This window comes from Podarcis vaucheri (genome assembly GCF_965113315.1).
Source record: "Podarcis vaucheri genome assembly, chromosome: 15".
Classification (NCBI taxonomy): Eukaryota; Metazoa; Chordata; class Lepidosauria; order Squamata; family Lacertidae; genus Podarcis; species Podarcis vaucheri.
The window spans coordinates 34,113,936-34,126,100 of record NC_138753.1 but is presented as its reverse complement, the minus strand read 5'-3'; the positions used below and the strand labels follow the sequence as shown (position 1 = coordinate 34,126,100).

The following is a 12,165-nucleotide window of genomic DNA, read 5'->3' as shown; positions in this document are numbered from 1 at the left end:
GCAGCAAAAGGGCAAGTTGGACACACCCACCTTGGGATTGTTTGGTGGAGGGGAGAAAGCTATAGACTGCCCCCAAAAGCTCCACCTGAGCTTTTCGGAGTCCGGAGCCTCCTCACAGCCCAGAGCTATGTTCAGATTATGCACCAAGGAAGCAACTCTCCAGGATTTCAGCAGGGCTCTCTCCCAGTCCTACCTAGGGATTGAACCTGGGACCTTCTGCAGGAAAAGCAGATGCTATAGCCTTTACCCAAAGGGCACAAGAATAACAAAGGAGTTTGCCTTCCTTTGTGGTGTTCAGCCTCCCAAGAACGAGCCATGTGGCTTTACTGACAGCGGAACAAGGGCCAGACCAGAAATGATGTCAACTGCATGACTGTGTCCAATGCAGTGGTGTAGCATGGGCTGCTGCTGTCCAGGGCAGGCCCACACATGCTGGGCTGCGATTGCACCGGCTCATCCCTTGCTGCCACAGCAACTCCACCCTCACTGGAGCATAGAGGGGCAGCACTGAGCCACCTGCCCACCCACGCAGGGGGGAGTCCGGCTGGTTGACACGGCCCTTGGCAAGTGGAGAGGAGCACAGGGCCAGGCTCCCAACAGTGTATCCACACAGTCCCAACCTCACAGTCCCTGCCACAACCCCATCCCTGAAGATTGCAGCAATAGTGGTGATGGGAGAGCGGCTCTGTCCTGCCCCATCAGGAGCTACAGGCCAGTCCTCACTCTCATAGTGGCCTCTTTCGAAAACTCATTGTGGATAGGAGATTTGCAGCAATTAGCTGTTGATGGGCCCCCAACCCCAAAGCATCCTAATAGATCAAGGTAAACTTGCACCTTGCCTAACTGCCTCATCTATAGTAAAAAAGTAAAAGGGTAAAGGACCACTGGACAGTTAAGGCCAGTCAAAGGTGACTACGGGGTTGTGGAGCTCAGGCCAAGGGAGCCAAGGGTTGTGGCACTTTCAGGCCAAGGGAGCCGGTGTTTGTCCAGAGACAGCTTTCTGGGTCATGTGGCCAGCAGGATTAAACCACTTCTGGCACAATGGAACACCGTGACGGAAACCAGAGCGCACGGAAATGCCGTTTACCTTCCTGCCGCAGGGGTAACTATTTATCTACTTGCACTGGTGTGCTTTTGAACTGCTAGGTTGGCAGGAGCTGGGACAGAGCAACAGGAGCTCACACTGTTGTGGGGATTTGAACTGCCAACCTTCTGATTGGCAAGCCCAAGAGGCTCAGTGGTTTTATTTTTTTTTTTATAAGATTTTTATTGGTTTTACAAAAGTTTTTATAACAAACAAACATTAAAAAAAAGACAAACAAACAAGTATAATTTCATAATGTCCTTTCATAAACTTCTTTCCTCGGACTTCCCCATACCTCCCCTTTCTGCATCCTCATGTCCAAATTTTTATAGCAACTTGTAAATGTTTTTTCCCGTCCTAATTCATCATAGTCCTTTCTTAATCTAATCTTATATTACTGCAACCCTTTCTCTCTGTAAAATCTCGACATTCTAAGATTCATCAAGTTTATAATAGTCCTTAAGGTAAATCTTAAATTTCTTCCAGTCTTCTTCCGCAGTCTCCTTTCCCTGGTCACGGATTCTGCTCGTCATTTCCGCTAATGTCATATAGTCAATCACTTTCATCTGCCATTCTTCCAAGGTGGGTAGATCTTGTGTCTTCCAATACTTTGCGATCAGTATTCTTGCTGCTGTTGTTGCATACATGAAAAAAGTTCTATCCTTCTTTGGCACCAATTGGCCGACAATGCCCAAGAGAAAGGCCTCTGGTTTCTTAAGGAAGGTATATTTAAATACCTTTTTCATTTCATTATATATCATTTCCCAGAAAGCCTTAATCTTCGGGCATGTCCACCAAAGATGATAAAAAGTACCTTCAGTTTCCTTACATTTCCAACATTTGTTATCAGGCAAATGGTAAATTTTTGCTAGCTTAACTGGGGTCATGTACCACCTATAGATCATTTTCATCACGTTTTCCTTTAAGGCATTACATGCCGTAAATTTAATACCGGTGTTCCACAACCTTTCCCAGTCAGCAGACATAATATTATGACCAATGTCCTGTGCCCACTTAATCATAGCTGATTTAACTGTTTCATCTTGTGTATTCCATTTCAACAGCAGGTTATACATTCTTGACAAATTTTTAGTATTGGGTTCTAACAGTTCTGTCTCAAGTTTTGATTTTTCCACCTGGAAGCCAATTTTCCTGTCTTGTTTAAAAACCTCCATTATTTGATAATAGTGGAGCCAATCTTGTACTTTGGGTTTTAGTTTTTCATGGCTCTTTAATTTCAATTTCTCTCCATCCTGTTCTAAAATCTCACAATACTTTGGCCATCCGACCTCCATATTGACTTTCTTGTGTGCCTTAGCCTCTAAAGGTGACAACCATCTAGGGGTTTTGTTTTCCAACAGATCTTTATATCTCATCCAAACATTAAACAGCGCTTTCCTAACAATATGATTTTTAAAGGCACTATGCACTTTAATTTTGTCATACCATAGATATGCATGCCAACCAAATGCATTATTGAAACCTTCTAAGTCCAAGATATCTGTATTCTCGAGGAGCATCCATTCTTTCAGCCAGCAGAATGCTGCTGCTTCATAGTACAATTTTAAGTCCGGCAGGGCAAATCCCCCTCTTTCTTTTGCATCTGTTAGTATTTTATATTTTATTCTGGGCTTTTTGCCCTGCCAGACAAATTTCGCAATGTCTTTCTGCCACCTCTTGAAACAGTCCATCTTGTCAATAATCTGCAAAGTTTGAAATAAAAATAACATTCTATAATAATAATAATAATAATAATTTATTATTTGTACCCCGCCCATCTGGCTGGGTTTCCCCAGCCACTCTGGGCGGCTTCCACAGAAACCAAAAAAACATTAAAATATCATACATTAAAAGCTTCCCTGAATAGGGCCGCCTTAAGATGTTTTCTGAATGTCAGGTAGTTTTCCATCACCTTGACATCCGATGGGAGGGCATTCCACAGGGCGGGCGCCACCACCGAAAAGGCCCTCTGCCTGGTTCCCTGTAGCTTCGCTTCTCGCAATGAGGGAACCGCCAGAAGGCCCTCGGCGCTGGACCTCAGTGTCCGGGCAGAACGATGGGGGTGGAGACGCTCCTTCAGGTATACTGGGCCGAAGCCGTCTAGGGCTTTAAAGGTCAACACCAACACTTTGAATTGTGCTCGGAAACGTACTGGGAGCCAATGTAGGTCTTTCAAGACCGGTGTTATGTGGTCTCGGCGGCCGCCCCCAGTCACCAGTCTAGCTGCCGCATTCTGGATTAGTTGTAGTTTCCGAGTCACCTTCAAAGGTAGCCCCACGTAGAGCGCATTGCAGTAGTCCAAGCGGGAGATAACTAGAGCATGCACCACTCTGGCCAGACAGTCAGCGGGCAGGTAGGGTCTCAGCCTGCGTACCAGGTGGAGTTGGTAGACAGCTGCCCTGGATACAGAATTGACCTGTGCCTCCATGGACAGCTGTGAGTCCAAAATGACTCCCAGGCTACGCACCTGGTCCTTCAGGGGCACAGTTACCCCATTCAGGACCAGGGAGTCCTCCACACCAGCCCGCCCCCTGTCCCCCAAAAACAGTACTTCTGTCTTGTCAGGATTCAACTTCAATCCATTAGCCGCCATCCATCCTCCAACCGCCTCCAGGCACTCACACAGGACCTTCACCGCCTTCACTGGTTCTGATTTGAAAGAAAGGTAGAGCTGGGTATCATCTGCATATTGATGGACACCCAGTCCAAACCCCCTGATGATCTCTCCCAGCGGCTCCATATAGATGTTAAAAAGCATGGGGGAGAGGACGGAACCCTGAGGCACCCCACAAGTGAGGGCCCAAGGGTCTGAACACTCATCCCCCCCCACCACTTTCTGAACACGGCCCAGGAGAAAGGAGCGAAACCACTGTATAACAGTGCCCCCAGCTCCCAACCCCTCTAGACGGTCCAGAAGGATGTTATGGTCGATTGTATCAAAGGCCGCTGAGAGATCCAGCAGAACTAGGAAACAACTCTCACCTTTGTCCCTAGCTCGCCGGAGATCATCAACCAGTGCGACCAAGGCAGTTTCAGTCCCATGATGAGGCCTGAACCCTGATTGGAAGGGATCCAAATGGTCCGCATCCTCCAGGCGTGCCTGGAGTTGTTCAGCAACCACACGCTCAATCACCTTGCCCAAGAATGGAAGATTTGAGACTGGGCGATAGTTGGCCATACTGGCCGGGTCTAAAGATGGTTTTTTAAGAAGCGGTTTAATGACCGCCTCTTTCAGCGGATCTGGGAATGTTCCCTCACAGAGGGAAGCATTCACCACCCCGCAGAGCCCATCGCCCAGCCCTTCCCGGCTAGCTTTTATAAGCCAGGATGGGCAAGGATCAAGGAGACAGGTGGTTGGTTTCACTCGTCCAAGCAGCCTGTCCACATCCTCGGGGGTAACGGATTGAAATTGATTCCATGCAACTTGACCAGACAGGGCTCTAGCACTCTCCCGCCCCGGCCCTGCTCCCACGGTGGTGTCTAGCTCCTTCCGAATATGAGTGATTTTATCTGCAAAAAACGTTGCAAAATCGTTGCAGGAGATCTTGGGGTCTTTACAAGGCCCCGATGGTAAAGGTGGTTCCGTTAAGTTGCGGACCACCTGAAAGAGTCTCCTGCTACTATTTTCTGCAGATGCAATAGAGGCGGTGAAGAAAGTCTTCTTCGCCGTCGCTATCGCCACTTGGTAGGCTCGACGTTGAGCTCTAACCTGTGTCCGGTCAGATTCGGAGTGAGTTTTCTGCCACCGACGCTCTAGCCGTCTCAGCGATTGTTTCATCGCCCTCAGCTCCGAAGAAAACCACGGGGCTGTCCGGGCTCCATGCAATCGGAGAGGGCGCTTCGGAGCCAGACAGTCGATAGCCCTGGTTAACTCCGCATTCCAGCGGGCCACCAGGGAGTCAGCTGAAAGGCCATCAACATGGGATAAAGCATCCCCTACCACTCTCTGGAAACCATTTGGATCCATTAAGTGGCGGGGGCGGACCATCCGAATTGGTCCCACCTCCCTGCAGAGGGGAAGGGTCGCGGAGAAGTCCAGTTGCACCAGGAAGTGATCTGACCATGGCACTTCTTTGGTTTCATTTTTACTTAGTGTCAGATCACCCACGTCGCTAGAGGTGAATACCAGGTCTAAGGCATGTCCATGACTATGAGTTGGGCCCAACTTATTCAGGGACAGCCCCATGGAGGCCATGCTTTCCACGAAGTCCCGAGCGGCCCCTTGTAAGGTCGTGTCGGCGTGGATGTTAAAATCCCCCAGGACAACCAAACTAGGTGTCTCCAGGAGAACATCCGCCACGACCTGAAGCAGCTCGGACAGGGAATCCTTGGTGCAGCGGGGAGGTCGGTACACCAAAAGGAATCCTGTACTGCCCCTATTGCCCAACTTCCAGAACATGCACTCAGAAAACTGGGTCTTCCCAGTAGGACGCCTGGTGCCTGGTTCTAGGCAATACATTCATCTTAATCACTGCAATTCGGCCTAACATTGACAATCTCAAATTTGACCATATTTCTAGATCTTTTTTAATTTCTGACCAACATTTTTCATAGTTGTCCTTATACAAATTCAAGTTTTTAGATGTTAAATTAACCCCTAGATATTTCACCTTCTTAACCACCATCAAACCTGTCTCTTCTTGAAACTTATTCTTCTCCATGTCTGTTAGATTTTTCCCTAAGACTTTAGTTTTTTGTTTATTCAATTTAAATCCAGCTACCTGTCCAAATTGTTGGATTATTTCCAACACTCTTTTTGTACTAGTGTTTGGCTCTTGCAAAGTCAATACCAAGTCATCTGCAAACGCTCTTAACTTATAATGTTTGGCTCCGACCTTTACACCTTTAACTTGCTGGTCCTCTCTAATCATGTTCAGCAACACCTCCAGGACCGAAATAAAAAGCAATGGAGAAATTGGGCACCCCTGTCGTGTTCCTTTTTCTATCTTAAGTTCCTCAGTTATTACATTGTTTACAATCAACTTAGCTTTTTGTTCGGAATATATTGCACCCATACCATTCTCAAATCCTTGTCCTACCCCCATCCCATGTAGATTCTTTTTCATAAAACTCCAAGAAATATTGTCAAAGGCTTTCTCCGCATCCACAAATATCAAAACTACCTTAGTATTTATGTTCACCTCTAACTTTTCCAAAATGTCTATTATATTCCTAACATTGTCTGAGAGGTGTCTCTTTGGGAGAAAGCCTGCTTGGTCTCTGTGAATCTTCTCCATCAGTACTCTTTTGAATCTTTTTGCTAAAATGTCTGCAAAAATTTTGTAATCCACATTGAGTAACGAAATTGGGCGGTAGTTCTTCAGTTGAGTCTTTTCAGTCTCTGTCTTTGGTATGAGTGAAATATATGCTTCTTTCCACGATTCGGGTGCCCTTTTTCCCTCTAAGATCTCGTTACAGACGTCCTTTAACGGTTGTATCAGCCATTCCTTTAAAGATTTGTAATATCTGGAAGTCAGTCCGTCTGGCCCTGGAGATTTGCCCAATTGCATGTCCTGAATGGCACCCTCTATCTCTTGTTCTGTAATTCTCTGGTTTAGATCCATCTTGCTTTGATGAGAGATTTTCTGTAATCCAAATTTATTAAGGAATTTATCTATGTCCTCTTCATTTTGTGGTCCTTGAGAATAAAGTTTTTTAAAATAGCTCACAAAACAATTTCTTATCTCGTTGGGTTTAGATATAGTCTTTCCATCCACTTCTAAACTTGTAACTGTATTTAATTTCTGTCTTTTCTTTAGTTGCCATGCCAAAAGTTTACCACATTTGTCTGCCGACTCAAATGTCTTTTGTTTCATTTGCTTTATTTTCCACTCTATCTCTTGGTTCATCAATTCCATATATTGTGTTTGATATAACTTAATCTCCCTTAAAATCTCCTGGGACTTTGGTTTTGATCTTAATTTTTTCTCTCCTTCTTTTATCTTTTCCAAAAGTTTTTCCTTTTTCTCATTCTGCTTTCTCTTCTTTATTGAGTTTTGTTGAATCAAAAATCCTCGCATCACAGCTTTACTTGCGTCCCAGATCAGAGGCTCAGTGGTTTTAGACCACAGCGCCACCCGTGTCCCAATTTATCAATAGTATTGAGCTCTGGAGGGACATCTTAATGGTGAGAAAGCAACTGTTCAGCCAATCCTACATTAGAATAATAGAATCTAGTTCAGGCTTCCTCAACCTTGGCCCTCCAGATGTTTTTGGCCTACAACTCCCATGATCCCTAGCTAGCAGGACCAGTGGTCAGCGATGCTGGGATTGTAGCCTCAAAACATCTGGAGGGCCGAGATTGAGGAAGCCTGATCTAGTCCAAGCCTCTGCAATGCAGGAATCTCAACAAGGTGGTTCCCCATCCAATTTGAAACCCTACCAGACCCTGCTTAGCTTTGCAAATGTGCTAGCAGTTTTATTGCTGCACCGCTAGGAGGGGTTTCTGAGGGCTCCATGTTTGCACAAACTGCCTTTCTCCCTGGTTATCCAACTGTTACGGGGTGCTACTTCAGGCACAGTCCAGTTCATTTATTGCAGCAGTATGGTTTACAACTTGGATTTCCCACTGGGATGAGAGGCACCACATTTCCCATCATCTCCTACCCTACCCCCCACCCCACTATATTGTAAATATACATAAATAAGCTTGTAGCAGGGGAGCGTATGTGAAGATGTCAGGCGACGTGGTGTTGGTTGAACCCGTGGGGAATCGGAGCTGTAAAACTACGCATGACTGTAATGCATCAAAATGCATGTGCTGTGTCCCACCAGGTCCCTCTGCGCATAGAGGTAAATACTGGAGACACAGAACGATACAGTTTGCCCTAGTGACCATTAGGATGTTCCTCTTCTGGAGCCTGATGCTCCAGATGTTTCCAGAGGGCTGTTGCTGTATCACAATTCCCACCTTGCAAAACTAAAAAGCATCCTATCAACCTATGGTTGAACATCCTGCTATTTGCTGGGTTGCCTTGCTTCAGCTGGTGAGGGCCATGGTGGCTTCCTCTCTGCCCAGAACGTTGGAGGCTATACACCACACCCCTCAACAGTATTTATAGGAACTCAAACACCAGATTCTGCTCTGTTCCAGTAACAAGAAGCCGAAAGCACCAGCCTGAAGATGACGAGTGAGACCTCGTCGAAACGTCGCCCAGACACCCCGACTCTTACACGGGAAGACACCCGAAGACACCAAAACCTGCATTCCTGTACCCGTGAAAATCTACGAAAGCATATATATATATATATATATATATATATATATATAGCAAATATATATATATACATATATATATATATATATATATATATATATATATATATATATATATATATTGGGGGGGGTGTCAAGATGCTATCTGTAGGACCCTCTCCAAGGCACAGCTGTCCATTTGCTGACCCTTTCCTTCTGGGCCCAATCTATGCAACTGCCCAGAAGGAGACCTCAAAGAAGGTGGAGAATACTGCTGTGAAATACTCCTTAACTCTCGTCACTGCTTGCATGCTTGGCAATGGCAGATGAACACAACAGGCTACGCAGCAGGAGTCTCCAGAGAGTGGGATTAGGACCCCTGTAGGGCTATGGGCTTGGGCTGGTGCCCCACAATGCCAACCCTTAAAGCCTGCCCCAACTGAGTGCACCTGGAGGAGGGCTTCAGATAACAATCTTCAGTGCATGGGCAGACCGATATGAAGGAAAGTATTGCTGCTGCTGTGAGATTATATATATATATATATATATATATATATATATATATATATATATATATATATATTATTTACATACCACCTTTTAGCCTGACAGGGACTCAAAATGGCTTACAGCTAAAATAGAAACAGCTAAGAACATATTAAAAAGCCATCATTTAGGAACAATTAAGCATTGTTAATTAAACATTAGTAGAATGTTCAGTAGGATATGTATAATGTCACATAAGGTCATTACAATAAAAACATCACAGTACCAGCCCTTTCATTAAAAGCAATCAGTTCCCAAAAGCCCCTTGGAACAAGAAAGTCTTTACCTGCTGATGGAAGGACAACAAGAAGTAAGCCAACCTATCTTCTCTACAAAAGGACTTCCAAAGTCTGGGAGTAGCCACCAAAAAGGCCCTCTCCCGGGTTTAACACCAAGGTGGCACTTAAGCCATTTACAAAACAAAATCCAATTGCTTAAGTAATTCCTTACTGTATATGTACATCCATCCATTCAATTCATCAGCCACCAAATAACAGGTGTACAAAGCAAGACAAAGTAAAATCTGCAGTGACCACGAGACAAATGAAGCAGCATCAAAGAAGAACCATAAAATCAAAACAAACCGCTTTAAAAGAGAGATCAAGAGATGAAAAGATTCCAGGGATGATCAGTTACAATAAAGTCACGGAGCTGAACAATTGTGCTGAAAGCCGCGGCGTAGCATCAAGCTGAAAAGACCTGGCAAAATACAAAAGGGATTTTCCTGGCACTAAAAATACAAAAAAAGGGTGTCAGGTATACCTCTCTGAGGAGCACATTCCACAAAAGAAAAGAGAGTTAGTGTGGTGGTGTAGTAGTTAGCAGGCAGGAGTAGGACCTGGGAGACTAGGGTTCGAATCCCCACTTGGCCATGAAGTTGACTGTGCGACCTTGGGCCAGTCACTGCCTCACAGCCTAACCTCACTGGATTGTTGTGGGGATTAAATGAGGAAGAAGAAGAAGAAGAGTTTGGATTTGATATCCCGCCTTTCACTCCCCTTCAGGAGTCTCAAAGCGGCTAACATTCTCCTTTCCCTTCCTCCCCCACAACAAACACTCTGAGGTGAGTGGGGCTGAGAGACTTCAGAGAAGTGTGACTGGCCCAAGGTCACCCAGCAGCTGCATGTGGAAGAGCGGAGATGCGAACCCGGTTCCCCAGATTACGAGACTACCGCTCTTAACCACTACACCACACTGGCTCTCAAGGAGAGAACCATGTATGTCACCTTCAGTTTCTTGGAGATAAAGCTGGGGTATAGATGCAATAAGTAAGGCTGTAGAGAGAGGCACTGCTGAAAACACCCTTTCTCTCCACTGTATCTCAGTTGGATACATCACTTGGAGAAGGGTCTCCGTTCATGATCTCAAGCCGTCTTCCCTGACCTGGTGCTCTCTAGATATTTTAACAGGGGTTCGTGGTAGGGAATCAACTTCGAGAGGGCAGGTGCCATGGCTCAGGTAGGTAACTATGGAAAGAAGTCATCCTTCAAATACCAATGGTCCCAGGCCAAGAAGGGCTTTGAAGATCAAAACCGGCATGCCGGATATCACCACCACACCAGTTTCCTTCCCTGAGTTGGGATAGGAGACCACACACATTGCAAATGATAACTCAGAATGTGAGAAATCTCCCCACAAATGCTGTGTAGCTTATGCCTGGGAGATACTTGGCAATACTCTGCGAGTTGACCTTGAACGTCGCTAATGGAACGGTCGGTTTATTTTTAAATGTCACCACAATGAGACATTTACAGATTTCTGAGTCTTTGGAAGAAGACGGAAGAGTCTTCAGCAGAGGAGCTGACAATTAAAGAGAATTGTGGCTGCGAGAGGTTCAGTTAAAGAGGGTTAATTATGATCAAGCTCCCAGCGACAAGTTATGTATAACTTTGCCCATAATGGAATTTGCTGCAAAGTGTGTTTTCAGACTCAGCTGTGTCGCAAAGGGACTGATTTGGCTGGCTTGGCTCTTTGTTTATTGATATTCACTTTGTTAAGAGCAAGAAAATTGCATTCAGCTGTTTTTTAGCCAGTAAAACAAAGCAATTGCTTACTGCCTGTTAACAACATTAATGTCTTAATAAGCACACAGAAGCTTATGAGTCCATTCTCTGAGCCAGCATTCAGGAGGGTTGAACAATTCCTATACAGTTTTGAATCAGGCAATTACATGCTTCCCTTTTTTTATCAAGTAATTTCATTACTTAGCAATTTACCACGATTATGAAAGCAAGCAATTCATCCCCTAACTATACTGTGGAATTCATTCGCTAGCTGGATGCTTGTTTGCCGGAGGGGCAGAATTCACCGTGAAGTAGCAAGCCATGATCTGGACACACATCAGAGCATTCGCAAGGTTGGTTCAAATGAACTCAAGGCCACTGGGTACGAGGGAGAGAACTCGTGTTGATTTTATCATATAAAAGATGGGCACATGAATCCGCCTGCTGTCACAGATATTGCCACGCAGGCCATATACAACTGATGTACCATCCTGTGGGCATTACTGGATGTGATGCTAAATGCACCTATGTATTTAAAGATGCAAACTGCATCTGCTGGGAGGAATGATAACTAACTGCGCCAGAAAAGGGGGCTAGAGTCAACCACTTGTCAATCAGCGGATGTCATCCCAATATATGTACCTGTGAACCAACTGATATCACCTCCCAGGCTATGTGCATTTCTACATGGTTCTACTCCTACCTACAGTAGGACTACAACTCCCATCATCCCTAGCTAACAGGACCAGTCGTCAAGGATGATGGGAATTGTAGTCCCAAAACAGCTGGAGGGCCAGGTTTGGCCACCACTGGTCTAAATCCAGCAGGGCTTTTCTTATGTTAAGAAATGCCAAGAACATGAATGCACTCTTTCCAATTTGTCAATTTTATGAGCATGGCAGGGATACGAAAATAAAATAGTTCTGCCGCTACAAGAAACAGAAACTTGTGTCTGCTGCTAAGGTGGAGAGAAGCAAGAAACATACCTGTAGGTTCGTAATCTGTAGAGTTCCATTGTCCAATAGGCTCACTCTAGGGTCGCTGCCCACGATCCGCTGTCCATCTTTCAACCACTGGATGCTGGGAAGGGGGTTCCCAGTCACATGGCACTGCAGCTGTGCGGTAGAGTCTATGGCAAGTGTTCGATTGGATGGCCCTCGGCGAATAATAGGCGGAATACGGTCCGAGGTCACTATTAGGCAAAGCAAGGCAAAACAAAAACAGCAAGGCGCCTATGAAATTTAATGCATTTATCTCAGCTGCAGCCCAGGTGAAAAAGTTTACAGCAGGCAGACATTTCTAATAGAAGTTACCTTAGGATTTGAGGAGAGGGAAAT

General features: G+C 45.4%; 1 protein-coding gene across 5 annotated transcripts in view; it reads right to left on the bottom strand.

The window, feature by feature from the left end:
* ROBO3 (roundabout guidance receptor 3) overlaps positions 1–12,165 on the bottom strand; it is a 344,617-nt gene that overhangs the window by 33,480 nt on the left and 298,972 nt on the right. For all 5 annotated transcript variants that reach the window (XM_082200222.1, XM_082200223.1, XM_082200224.1 and 2 more), the window contains exon 9: positions 11,815–12,020. In XM_082200222.1, coding sequence (XP_082056348.1) covers positions 11,815–12,020 — 206 coding nt within the window. The remainder of the gene's footprint in view (positions 1–11,814; positions 12,021–12,165) is intronic.